We start from the raw sequence: 13,786 nt of genomic DNA on the forward strand, positions 1-13,786 counted from the left end.
ATCTCTCTAGTTGACAATCTCTCTATTTATCTAACATGACTTCCTACCATGACTCTGCTTGTTTGCCTGGCTGCCCTTCAAGTTACAATGTTATGCTGTAATCTCAAGGAATCTAAATGCATACTGATTTTTCTTGTTTTTTTAGTACTTTTTTTGTCGTGTTTAAATTCTTCAGTACCGAGACGCATTTTTACCATTATTTTTGGGGTGTGATTAGGCGATTTGTTTGCATTAGAAAGGGTCTGTGGAGGTGAAAAGATTAATGGCTTGAAACTTTACTAATCTAATCTCTATATATGTTTCTCTAGCTCAGTGGAAGGCAAACTTTTCAGTGCTAGGGTAAGATTAGATTATTTTATTTACATTAGGAAAGGTCTATGGAGGTCAAAAGATTAATGGCCACAGTCTTTTCTAATCTAACCCCAATATAATGTTTCTCTAGCTATATAAAATCGCCAAATATTACGCAGAATGAATATAAAAACCCGTCCTTGTACTGAAGAGATTAAGTTTATTTCCTACTATTTCAAACTCATCTTTTTCTATTTCTGGGTACGATTAGATCATTCTATTTACATTAGGAAGGGTCTATGGAGGTCAAAGATTAATGGCCACAGTCTTTACTAATCTAACCCCAATATAATGTTTCTCTAGTTGTATAAAATCGTTAAATATTAAGCAGAATGAAAACTGAATAGGTTGGGTTTATTTGTCACTATTTCAAACTCATCTTTTTCTGGTTTAGATTTTCTTGTCATAATTTGCCTGTCTTGCTCTTCTTGATTTATATTTGGTTTTGTTTCATGTTTCCTTGTTTCTTTCTCTTGTTCAGTTTTTTTTTTTTTCTTCCGTTTCCAGTTTTTCTTTTTTTTTTTGTAGTGAAATTTTTTTTTTTTTTTTTTTTTTTGATGACTTGTTGTATGTTACGTTTTCTGTTTGGCGAGGATTTCGTTTGGTTTTCTTTCTTTCCTTATTTTATTTTATTTTCTAGTTGCTTTCATTATTCTTACAACTAAAGGAGACAGATGAAAATAACAACAACAACAACAACAACAACAACAACAACAAGGATAAGAGTAACCACAACAACAATAACAACAGATCAACAACGATAACAAGAGTAACAGCAGTAACAACAACAATAATAAAAATAATAGTACTACTACTACTACTACTACTACTACTACTACTACTACTACTACTACTGCTACTACTACAAATAATAATGATAATAATAATAATAATAATAATAATAATAATAATAATAATAATGATGGTAATAATAATGATAATAATAATAATAACAATAATAAAAATAATAATAATAAAAAAATAGTAATAAAAACACACTACTACTACTACTACTACTACTACTACTACTACTACTACTACTACTACTACTATTTCTACTACTACTACTACTACTACTACTACTACTACTACTACTACTACTACTACTACTATTACTACTACTACTACTACTACATACAATAGCAATAACGATAATAATAATAATAATAGTAATAACAATAACAATAATAACAATAATAATAATAATAATAATAATAATAATAATAATAATAATAATAATAATAAAAATAACAATAATAACAATAATAATAATAACAATAATAATAATAATAATAATAATAATAATAATAATAATAATAGCAACACTAACATTTCAGATCCCTGCTGGCCGCACACACATCAGGTAAACAATAAACAGGAAGTGTAGTTTACATAACACATTAAAAACATCATCTCTCCATACCACTAGACACATACACCATACACACACACACACACACACACACACACACACACACACACACACACATACCCATCTCTCCCTTCCCCCCTCTCTCTCTCCCTCTTTCTTTCTTACCTCTCTGCGTTCTTTTTCCTTGGTTGACATTTAGGCATAAAAGCATCCAACCAACCAACCGACCACCACCATCACCACCACCACCACCACCACCACCACCAGCGCTACCTTCTCCTGCAGTGAACGTTATATAAGCCAAAGCCATTCACTGATACTCTCACTTCACTCCCAACAAGCATCCAAGGTACGTGTGTGTGTGTGTGTGTGTGTGTGTGTGTGTGTGTGTGTGTGTGTGTTTCTTCCTTCCATGCATACCTACTTGTTAACATCTCATATCTATAACAAACCACACACACACACACACACACCCGGTAACTCAGTGGTTAGAGCGCTGGCTTCACAAGCCAGAGGACCGGGGTTCGATTCCCCGGCCGGGTGGAGATATTTGGGTGTGTCTCCTTTGACGTGTAGGTGGTGTTCACCTAGCAGTGAGTATGTACGGGATGTAAATCGAGGAGTTGTGACCTTGTTGTCCCGGTGTGTGGTGTGTGCCTGGTCTCAGACCTATCCGATGATCGGAAACAATGAGCTCTGAGCTCGTTCCGTAGGGTAACGTCTGGCTGTCTCGTCAGAGACTGCAGCAGATCAAACAGTGAAACACACACACACACACACACACACCATCTCTAACCAGCTTAATAGAAAAAGGAAGGAAGAAAGGGAAAAAAAACGGAAGAGGAAGAAGAAGAGGAGGAGGAGGATAAGGAGGAGGAGGAGGAGGAGGAGGAGGAGGAAGCTAGAGGCATTATTAGTTATTACATTACGAACAAGTGAGAGAGAGAGAGAGAGAGAGAGAGAGAGAGAGAGAGAGAAACGGTCTGCTTAATAAGTCTTCCGATTCCGATAATTCTGCAGGAGGAGGAGGAGTAATAAAAGCAAAAGACAAGACAGTGAGTGAGATGAGTGAGGTGATACGGTCAGAGAGAGAGAGAGAGAGAGAGAGAGAGAGAGAGAGAGCGCATGGGATAAGACTTCAAAACAACACTTTCTTTTTTCTCTCACTCAAGCGAAAGAAGAAAAGTAGAAACTAGTTTTTACATCACCTCATATTTAGACCTAATACTTTCTCACTTTCTCTCTCTCTCTCTCTCTCTCTCTCTCTCTCTCTCTCTCTCTCTGTATTCCTTCTATGTTTCCTAGAGAGAGAGAGAGAGAGAGAGAGAGAGAGAGAGAGAGAGAGAGAGAGAGAGAGAGAGAGAGAGAGAGTTTCCAATAGTGCCATGTGTTTATAAAGTAAAAAAATAAAACGGACTGTGTGTGTGTGTGTGTGTGTGTGTGTGTGTGTGTGCGTGCGTGTGTGTGTTTGTGTGTGTGTGTCTTCAATATGAACCCGACAAACCACACTCACTATTCCCCCCTCAATTACTATCACTGCTATTCGAACCTTAGTGAACCGAAGCGACAGAAACAAGACTAACTACACAAACGGTTCGCTCTGGTGTGTTCATTGCTTCACTGGTTCACTGGTTCACTGATTCGGTTTTCCGGTCCCTAAAATCCCAAGGTGAGTGAGTGGTTCATAATTTAGCAGTGGTTCGTTTAGATGCTCATGGATTCACTGATTCGAAACCCGTGGAACCGTGAAGCGTAAATGAACCATAAAAAATACACATCGTCTCGTTAATAGACAAAATGAACCACAAAAACGAGACACTAACAGCGCCTCGAGTCACCCGCGCGTGTCGTGTCGTGGGAGAACAAATGGAATGTTTCGCGAATCAATTCAAGGCTTCAGTGGTTCGAGTGCTTCGTTTTGAGCAGTTCGGAGCTTCACAAATGGAGCAATACGGTTTCGTTCTCCGGTGAGTCGTTTGCGCATCTCCTCCGCTCTTTGGGGACTCGGGGCAAGACTGTGCTGGGCGATCCGGCAAGACGTGAAAGGCAAGAAGTGTTTTACGGCCGAATTGAACTCACTGACAACCTGACCTCATTTTTTTTGCTTCTCCTCCTCCTCTTCTTCTTCTCTTTCCTCTCCTCCTCCTCCTCCTCCTTCTCCTCCTCCTCGTCTTTTTCTTTTTCATATTTGGTTTTGATATTATTGTTTCGCCTTTTACTCTTTTTTGTTTTTCATTTTTTTTTCATTCTTCTGCTTCTCTTCTTTCTTGGTTTGCTTGATTTATTTTTCTTTCTTTCTTTCTTTTTTATTCATTTGTTTACTCTGTCTTTTTCCTTGCTTGTCTTTCTTTTCTATTCTTTCCAGTTTTCTTCCAATTTCCATCATTCTTCTATCTTCTTGTTCTTCTTTCTCTTTCAACAATATTTCCTGTTATTTTTCTAGTTTTCTTTCATATTTCATGTTCTTGTTCTTGTTCATATTTTTTCCTCCAAGTCTTCTTCTATCTCTGGTTTTTCATTAGTCTTGTTCTTGTCCTTATTTTTATTGTTGTTATTATTCTCTTGTTTCTTTATTCTTCTCCTGCACTTCTTCTCATTGTCTTATATTTCGTCTACAAAATATTACCTTTCATCCTTCTTACCTTTCTTCTTTTCTTTTTCTATGTCTTCTATTTTTCTGCTTTTCCTTCTTAGTCTCTCTTTCCCCCCTTCTCCTGTTTCCATTCAGCCTCTTCCTTTTCTTTCTGGAATGTGGGTTTTTCTTTCGGTTTTGGACGTGAAGTGTCTCTGAGGTGATATTCAATGGTGGAAACTCCTGAATGTATCAAACCTCTTTATTTGTTGTATTCTTAGCAAACTTGTATTTGAGCATAGAAAGTTCACTGTGGCCTTATAGTGAAGCTTTTTGTGTTATGTCATGATGGTCTTTTAAGACAAAATTAACAAAAGCGAGATGGAATGCAAAACAAAGTCCTATTTGTTAAAAGTGTGATTGCAAACATCGAACATTGCACAGCTTCATTTCGCTATAATGCAAAATTCTGCGAGAGATGGAACTCTTTTCTATTCAACATTCCAAAGATAATTTAATTCTGCGTCAAACGGCACGTCTCCACTCTCGCCGAGACAAAATATACTGGATTAAATTCACAGAAAACTGGTTGCACTTTTTCATCGCTTTTATCTTGTCTTCCGCCGTGTGTAGTAGGAATCTGAATTTCATTCCATCATGAAATTCATGCGAACATTTTTGGCCCATAATTTCAAATTTCAACTTCATTTGTGTATTATATCACGAATTGCTGTGAGACGTCTGCACATGCGTAGTAGAAATTCAGATTCAAAAGTCTCCGTTACGTACACCGAAACATACATGACGAATGTTTAACTTTGAACGCAATGGTTGAGTAGTTTTCAGGGGACCATATGTAAGATAACTCTACACTCTTGGCAAGTTACCCACCAACTCTACCCACCAGAAGTGGTGAAACCTACATAAAAAACAAAAAAGAATGAAGGAGTTGTTTCATCATAAGTGTGAATATAATTTTGCTCCACTCATAAATAACTCTTCTGATACCAAAATGCAGAGAGGCTACATTAAGATTCATAAGAAAATATAGAACATCTGTGCTTTCTTGATAAATACAAGTTTTTTTTTTTTTTTTTTTTTTACATTACAAGGGCACTGGCCAAGGGAAAACAAAGTGAAAAAAAAAAATCCCGCTGGTTGCCAGGCCCTGTTAAGAGGAAAGTAGAGAAAAAACAAAAAAATCTAAAAGGAGGGTCCAGTTAACGTAAGAGGTGTCTTGACACTCCTCTTTTGAAAGAGTTTAAGTCATAGGCAGGTGGAAATACAGACACAGGTAGAGAGTTCCAGAGTTTACCAGTGTAGGGAATGAAGGAGTGAAGATACTGGTTAACTCTTGCATTAGGAAGATGGACAGAATAGGGATGAGAAGAAGTAGAGAGTCTTGTGCAGCGAGGCCGCAGGAGGGGAAGGCATGCAGTTAGCAAGTTCAGAAGAGCAGACAGCATGAAAACAGCGGTAGAAGACAGATAAAGATGCAACATTGCGGCGGTGACTTAAAGAATCAAGACAGTCAGTTAGAGGAGAAGAGTTGATAAGACGAAAAGCTTTAGATTCCACCTTGTTTAGTAAAGCTGTGTGTGGATCCCCAGACATGAGAGCCATACTCCATACACGGGCGGATAAGGCCCTTGTACAGAGCAAGCAGCTGGGAGGGAGAAAAATGGACGAAGACGCCATAGGACACCTAACTTCTTGGAAGCTGATTTAGCAAGAGTAGAGATGTGAAATTTCCAGTTTAGATTTTTAGTGAAGGATAGACCGAGTGTGTTTAATGTAGAGGAGAGGGAAGTTGAGTGTTATTGAAGAAGAGAGGATAGTTGTCTGGAAGGTTATGTCGAGTAGATAGTTGTAGAAATTGAGTTTTGAGGCATTGAACAAAACCAGGTTTTCTCTGCCCCAATCAGAAACAAGTGAAAGATCAGAAGTTAGGCGTCCTATAGCATCTCGCCTTGAGTCATTTAATTGTTGTTGGGTTGGGCGTCTGTTGAACGCTGTTGAATAATGCAGGGTGGTATCATCAGCATAGGAGTGGATAGGGCATTGAGTCAGATTTAGGAGATCATTGATGAATAATAGAAAGAGAGTGGGTGATAGGACAGAACCCTGTGGAACACCACTGTTGATAGTTTTAGGGAAGAACAGTGACCGTCTACTACAGCAGCAATAGAACGATCGGAAAGGAAACTGGAGATGAAGGTACAGAGAGAAGGATAGAATCCGTAGGAGGGTAGTTTAGAAATTAAAGATTTGTGCCAGACTCTATCGAAGGCTTTCGATATGTCAAGGCCGACAGCAAAGGTTTCACCGAAGTCCCTAAAGAGGATGACCAAGATTCAGTTAGGAAAGTAAGAAGATCACCAGTAGATCTGCCTTTACGGAAACCATACTGGCAATCAGAGAGAAGGTTGTGAGCTGATAGATGCCTCATTATCTTCCTATTAAGGATAGACTCAAAGGCTTTAGAAAGGCAGGAAATCAAAGCTATAGGGCGGTAGTTAGAAGGATTGGAGTGGTCACCTTTTTAGGGACAGGTTGAATGTGAGCAAACTTCCAGCAAGAAGGATAAATAGAAGTAGAGACACAGATGAAAGAGTTTGACCAGGCAGTGAGCGAGTTCGGAAGCACAGTTTTGAGAACAACAGGAGGGACTCCATCCGGACCGTAAGCCTTCCGAGAATCAAGGCCAGAGAGGGCCAGGAAAACGTCTTTATAAAGAATTTTAATTTTAGGGATGAAGTAGTCAGAGGGTGGAGGAGTAGGAGGAATATGCCCAGAATCATCCAAAGTTGAGTTGGTAGCAAAGGTTTGAGCGAAGAGTTCAGCTTTAGAAAAAGAAGAGACAGCTGTAGAGCCATCTGGATGAAGTAAAGGAGGGAAAGACGAAGAAGTAAAGTTGTTAGAGATATTATTGGCTAGATGCCAGAAATCTCGAGAGGAGTTAGAATTGGAAAGACTTTGACATTTTCTATTGATGAAAGAGTTTTTAGTAAGTTGGAGAATAGATTTGGCATGATTACGGGCAGAAATATATAGGGCATGAGTTTCAGCAGTTGGATGGCTACGGAACCGTTTGTGAGCCGCCTCTCTATCATTGACAGCACGAGAACAAGCAGAGTTAAACCAAGGCTTTTTAGCTTTAGGGTTAGAGAAAGTATGAGGAATGTATAGCTCCATGCCAGAGATAATCACCTCTGTTATGCGCTCGGCACAAAGAGAAGGATCTCTGACATGAAAACAATAATCATCCCAAGGGAAATCAGAATAGTACTGCCTTAGTTCCTCCCACTTAGCAGAGTTAAAATGCCAGAAGCACCTCCGCTTAGGCGGGTCCTGAGGCTGCACTGGAGTGATAGAACTGGTAACGGAAATTAGATTGTGGTCGGAGGAGCCCAACGGAGAGGAAAGTTTAACAGAGTAAGCAGAAGGGTTGGAGGTTAGGAAAAGATCAAGAATGTTGGGCGTTTCTCCAAGGCGGTCAGGAATACGGGTAGGGAACTTCACTAGCTGCTCTACTCACCTAAACTGTTGATCACCACAGATGCTTTCCCAGACACCTGCAATGGAAAGAAGGATGTGTAGTTGATACAGTCACAAGTAGAGAACAGCTTGACAGAATCAGTAAAGCAGAAGTTGTGCTAATTAATGTCTCATCTACGGTGCTTTCTCTTTTCTCACATCACTCCACCTATGCTTTTCCTTAACCTTTCTTTTCCTTTTGGTTTTTGATGGTAATAGCATCTGCTAATCAATTTGAACAATCCGACATTAAGTCACTCAACAAAACCAAATCAATAACTCTCTAAACAGTTGAAATTTCTCCATCACAGCTTCTATTAATTATCAATGATGCCTGTTAAATTTAAACCCAGTCTTTTACTAGAACATTCTATCAAGCTTAAGAAGAACAGCATTCATTCCATGCTTTAAAATTGTCCTAGCCGATTATATCAAACTAGAGGGTAAACCAAGCTATGAAAAGATTAACACTGACATCTCCCCTTACAGATGCTGGTCAGGGTACTCTTGGGTGTCCTGGCTGTGGCTTTGGTGAGTTCAGAGCCTTTATTCCCAGTGCCCATACCCGTCCCCTACAAGTCACCCTCCTCCAGTGACTCCAACAACCACAGAACACCAAGAAGTGACTACACAGCCACGCAACATGGCCCGAGCAGCACCGCCAGCACTGCCAACGACTTCTTCTCCTCCATCATACGACTTGGCCTAAGGATACGTGACACCGCCCGGGCTACTTTTGGCTACGGTGACAGTACCAGCAGTGGCTATGAGCATGAGGCGCCCAATAGTGGTTATGAGCCCCCTGCCAGTGAGTACGGGGCCCCTGCTAATAAGTATGAGCCACCTGCTGAAGAGTATGGGCCCCCTGCTGAAGAGTATGGCCCCCCTGGTAATGAATATGAGGCCCCTGCTAATGAGTATGGGCCCCCTGCTGAAGAGTATGGCCCCCCTGCTAGTGAATATGAGGCCCCTGCTAGTGAATATGGCGTCCCTGCTAACGAATATGAGCCGTCTCCATATGATTACAGTCCCCCTGCTGAAGAGTATGGTCCCCCTGCTGAAGAGTACGGGCCCCCTGCTAACGAATATGATTACAGTCCACCAGCTGAGGAGTATGGCCCACCTGCTCTTGAACATGGCACCCCTGAGAATGTATATGAGCCCCCTGAGGAAGAGTATGGTTTCCTTCTAATGGATACCTTCCCCCACCTAATAAGTATGGCCCCCCTGAAGAAGAGTATGGCTCCCCTGAAACTGAGTATAGCTTCCCTGAAATTGAGTACAGTTCCCCTGATAATGAGTATGGTCCTCCTATCATTGAATATGGGACTCCGGAAAATGAGTACGCCCCGCCTGAAGAAGAGTACGGTCCCCCTGAAAATGAGTATGCTGCCCCGGAAAATGAGTATGCTGCCCCGAAAATGAAGAATACAATGACCTTGACCACTACATCGCTATTGTCACCTACCAGAGCACTCCTGCCCCTTCATATGACACCCCTGACCAGTCATACAACACCCCTGCTCCATCATACAACACTGCTGCCCAGTCATACACCACCCGTGCTCCCACGTATACCACCCCTGCTCCTACATATACCACCCCTGCTCCTACCTACAATCCCCCTGCCAAGGAATATAAGGAACCTACCAATGACTACAAGGAAAAATCTAAAGGCCCATCCATAACCATCACTCAGGCTAAGTTGATTGCCCACAGTAAGGCGGTGACTGGTCGTGTCTTTCCCTTCACTGGACATAAGGTTTATTCTACTCAAACCACTCCTGCTCCCAAATACTCGCCGGAGCCCAAATACACTACTCCGGCTCCTACCTACACCACCTCTGCGCCAAGTTACACCACCGAAGCACCGGTATATACCACCAAAGCACCGGTATACACCACTACTAACAGCTACACCACTCCGAAACCTCGCTACACCACCAGGTCTCGCTACAATTCAGCTCTCTCAAAACGCAACCCGGCCAACACCAATCCACGTCCTAGAGGCTCCACGTCCACCTCCTCTACACGCTTCAGTTTCCCAAAGAGTAAGGGCCAAAGCAGACGCCCCAGTAGCGCCTCTTCCATCTCAGGCAAGCTCTTCCGTATACTGAGGTCCAAATCTAATAGCAACCCCAAGCTCTCCAGACGGTCACGGTCCAGGGGCAGCAGCAGAAGTCCCATCAGCAGAAGCATTTTCTTGAACGTATCTCCAAGCAGGTCCCAGCCACAGAAACGCAAGACGGCTCAGACTCAGGCCAGACGACCCAGGGTAGTTATCTCCCCGTCCCAGTCTACTAATAATGGTTTCAGGCCCATCGTCACGAACACGCCACGACCCACGAGTGTTGGCTTTCGGTCTCCCAGTGTCAACCATCTGAGGCATGATGGGTCCCCTCCTACCCCTCCAACCATAACATTTGGTGGGTTTAGACCAATCATCAAAACAACACCACGAACCACCGCCGTGACTAGCAGGCCGCACCATGGAGGGGGCTTCAGACCAGTCATCACCACCACGGCACGGCCTACGACTTTTGCACCCACGACCAGTCTACGATCCCACAGGACAATCACAGGGGGACACAGCTCCACCACCCAACGCACTCCACTCTTTAGGATAGTCCAGTCCAATCCATCATTCCATATACCAAGGGAGGTCGTTTCAAAAGCACCACCTCGCAACCAGAACCGCATTGTGGCCCAAATACGCCCTGGACCCAAGCAACCCCATCGCCCGGCTCACGGTGTTCATGTGTTCCATAAAGGTGCGCCAGGTGTCAGGGTCCACACACCTGCCCGCCCACCTGTCCACACATCTGCCCGCCCACCTGTCCGCACACCTGTCCAAACAACTATCCACACACCTGTCCAAACAACTGTTCACACACCTGCCCGCCCACCTGTCCACACATCTGCCCGCCCACCTGTCCACACACCTGTCCAAACACCTGTCCTTACCACACACTGCTCCACGTTCCGTCCCGGTGAGTATAGATGTGTCTCAGGTGTTCATATGAGTGACAGTTATGTGTCTCTTGGTATTTCTGTTTAAATACTCTTCAGTCCATGTTTTCCTGTTGTTTTCTTTCCTTTTCCTCTCACTTCTCTATCATCAGATTGTCTCGTTAGGAAAAGAGACACGTTGATGCTTCATTTGCTTTCTAACTAGATTTTCTACCAAAGTCTTTTTCAGTTTTATTTGTTACCATTTTCTTTTTACCTTGCTGTACATTTTTTAAAACTTAATAACTGTAGTCACATAAGAATTTTTACTACATATATAGAATTTCTTTTTCATAATTGCTATTATTCACCATTTTCTAAAATCTTTTATTATTTCTATATTTCCCTTCCTATAACAACCAGACGTTTGTTTATTTCCGTACTACAGTCTCTTGTGTAGTGTGCAGTCCCCCTCTCGTCTCTCCCTGATAAAAATAACTCACAATTCCCCTTCCTGTGTGTCCAGGCAAGCCAATTTTCACAGTGCTCTGAATGTCAACAAAGGCCGCCCAGAGCAGTGAGAAGGATCAAACACTGTATTACTGAACACTCCCTGAAACATCTTTATTTTCTTAAGCTTTCCTGTGTTTACAAATACTAACACAGCATATTTTATTTTAATTGTTTCTTTCTTCTGCATTAGCATTTATCTTCTAAAAGGCATTTACCATCTTAAAAATCTTTGACTCACAATAGTGACACAACAGCCTTTAACTTCAATCGTTCCACTTTTCTATTGGTAAACGCTTTCAATGTAAACCTTCGTAAAACTTTCTATAATTACTGAAAACTGACGCAACACCTCTTAATTTCAAGCGTGTCCTTTTTTTTAAGTATTAGCAAACATCTTTCAAAACACCTTTACCTTTGTAAATATATTATGAAACCCAAACAATTCCTTTCTCTACAACAATAAACACGAGACATTCCCTGTCATCTATATGTGAAAACCCTAACCAAATATCCCCTTTTGTACTGCTAAAACCCCAAACATTCCCTTCCCTGGAACAGAACCTTTTAACACCCGTCCCTCCAACAGGTGCATGGGACATATCGCAAGAGCCAGTATCATTTCTCGTGGAAGGCTCAACCGGGACGAGTATTCACATGGAGTAAGGGGGACGAGTACTGCACCTCACTGGGTCCGGGCTGGGAGCTAGTAAGCCTCGAGCTGCCTGACGAGAACTTCTACATTAGCCAGGTCGTTGCCAGAGGTATGTATGGCGCTACCAGGTGTTGGGTGATGAGTTAACAAGAACAAAGACTGACGAAAGAGTAAGGTGGAGTTGCTCAGAGTAAGGGAGAGTTTATAGTGTGTAAGATGTGCTGAGGGTGATGGGAGCTCGTAAGGGAAAAGGTATGTATGGCGTTAACGAGTGATTGGTAGCAAATAAATAAGTACAACGATTGACAAAAGTGAAGCGGAGTTGTTAGGAGTGCGGGGAGAGCTTGTAGGGTGTAATGTGGTGAGGGTGATGGGAGATGGTAATGAAAGGAGTGGTTGCTGGGGTAATGGAGAAGGTATAGTGGAAAGATTTGTGAGGTTGTGGTGAGGTAAAAGAATGATAAAAACTCGTAGTGACTTTTTGAGGGTGAGTGGAGTGTTGGGGAGGAAGGGTGAATTAAGGGTGAAGTGTGGGATTAATAAGAGAAGCCACGGAGGGTGACAGGAGCTTGTAGGATTAGATTAGTGAAAGATGAGGAATAATCAATAGGGTGAGAAAGAAGAGCAGTTTGTAAAGGTGAAAAAGATACTAAGGTAGAATATGTAGGGTGAAGAGAATAACAAAGCCTGAGTGAGTGTGAAGGGGGAGGAAAGAGTGGGGAGTTAGCAAGGTAAGGAATAATCAACAAGTGAATGTTGGTTTTAGGGTGCCAATTTGCTGAGGATAGGGTGAAAGAGAGTCAGTGGAGTTATTGAAAGTGAGGTGAAGTTAATTAATGATGGAGTTATTACTAAGGGTGACGGGGAGTTGAAAAGGGTGAAAGGTGAAGGGTGAAGGAAGAAAGAGGAGAGTTTGTGTGAAAGTAATTCGTAACGTAACTTAAGGTGACGTGACGTAACCTACCTTACCCCAAACCTAACCTAACCTAACCTAACCTAACTAAACAAAACAAACGAAAAAAAGAAAAAAAACATCATTGACATCTAAAAATAGGAAAAGTAAGAAGAATATCAATCAATAAAAACAGGTAGACATAAAAAAAACTTAATGAACTTATGATTAGAAAAAGTAAGTAAAAGTTGCCATTAAAAGTTTGACAAGAAAGAAAACTAATACTCAACTTTTGATTAAGGAAAACGATAAATACTTACCCCTTGAAAAAAAAAAACATATATAAAAAAAGGCAACAAGAGACACATTCACCGTTTTCTTCCTTCATTAGAATGGAAAAAGAAAACGGAAGATAAAGTCCACAAAATTATAAAAAAAAAAATGGTGGCCAACTTTTGATTAAGGTGAGAGAGAGAGAGAGAGAGAGAGAGAGAGAGAGAGAGAGAGAGAGAGAGAGAGAGAGAGAGAGAGAAATACGTCACTTATTCCACATTTTCTTTACTGCATTGAAATAAGATGTGAAATTTAAGAAAGAAGAAAGAGAAAAGAAGAAAAAAACAAACATATATAAAAAAAAACTACGAGACAAAAAATTGAGAAAAAATGAAAAAAAATGAAAAAAGAAAACTGACACACAAGAGAAAGACAAAAAGAAAAAAAAAAAACAAACAGGAATAAAAAAAAAAGATTCTAAACAAAACATACATAAAAAAATTCTAACTAAAAAAACAACTATGACATATATTTCACATTTTCTTTTTTTATGCACCAAGATAGAAAAAAAAAAACACCACCACCACCATTACCACCACTACCACCACCACTACCACCCCCACGACCACCCCCACGACCACCACCACTACCACCACCACCAATAACAAAGGCGTT

General features: G+C 41.2%; 2 protein-coding genes across 3 annotated transcripts in view; both read left to right on the forward strand.

Annotated features, from left to right (window-relative positions):
* Positions 1-1,952: 1,952 nt before the first annotated feature.
* LOC123502119 (DNA-directed RNA polymerase II subunit RPB1-like) lies at positions 1,953-9,397 on the forward strand. Its single transcript, XM_045251337.1, has 2 exons — positions 1,953-2,072; positions 8,322-9,397. The coding sequence occupies exon 2, from the start codon at positions 8,322-8,324 to the stop codon at positions 9,255-9,257; it is 936 nt and encodes a 311-aa protein (XP_045107272.1). The 5' UTR covers positions 1,953-2,072; the 3' UTR covers positions 9,258-9,397.
* Positions 9,398-10,448: 1,051 nt separating this feature from the next.
* The window catches only part of LOC123502133, a 5,025-nt gene continuing 1,687 nt past the window's right edge, over positions 10,449-13,786 (forward strand). For both annotated transcript variants that reach the window (XR_006673805.1, XM_045251351.1), the window contains exons 1-2: positions 10,449-10,822; positions 11,881-12,055. Coding sequence is in view for 1 of the 2 variants with exons in the window: in XM_045251351.1 (XP_045107286.1) it covers positions 10,589-10,822; positions 11,881-12,055 (409 nt within the window). In the remaining variant the exon portion in view is untranslated. The remainder of the gene's footprint in view (positions 10,823-11,880; positions 12,056-13,786) is intronic.

Source organism: Portunus trituberculatus, chromosome 10, assembly GCF_017591435.1.
Source record: "Portunus trituberculatus isolate SZX2019 chromosome 10, ASM1759143v1, whole genome shotgun sequence".
Taxonomy (NCBI): domain Eukaryota; kingdom Metazoa; phylum Arthropoda; class Malacostraca; order Decapoda; family Portunidae; genus Portunus; species Portunus trituberculatus.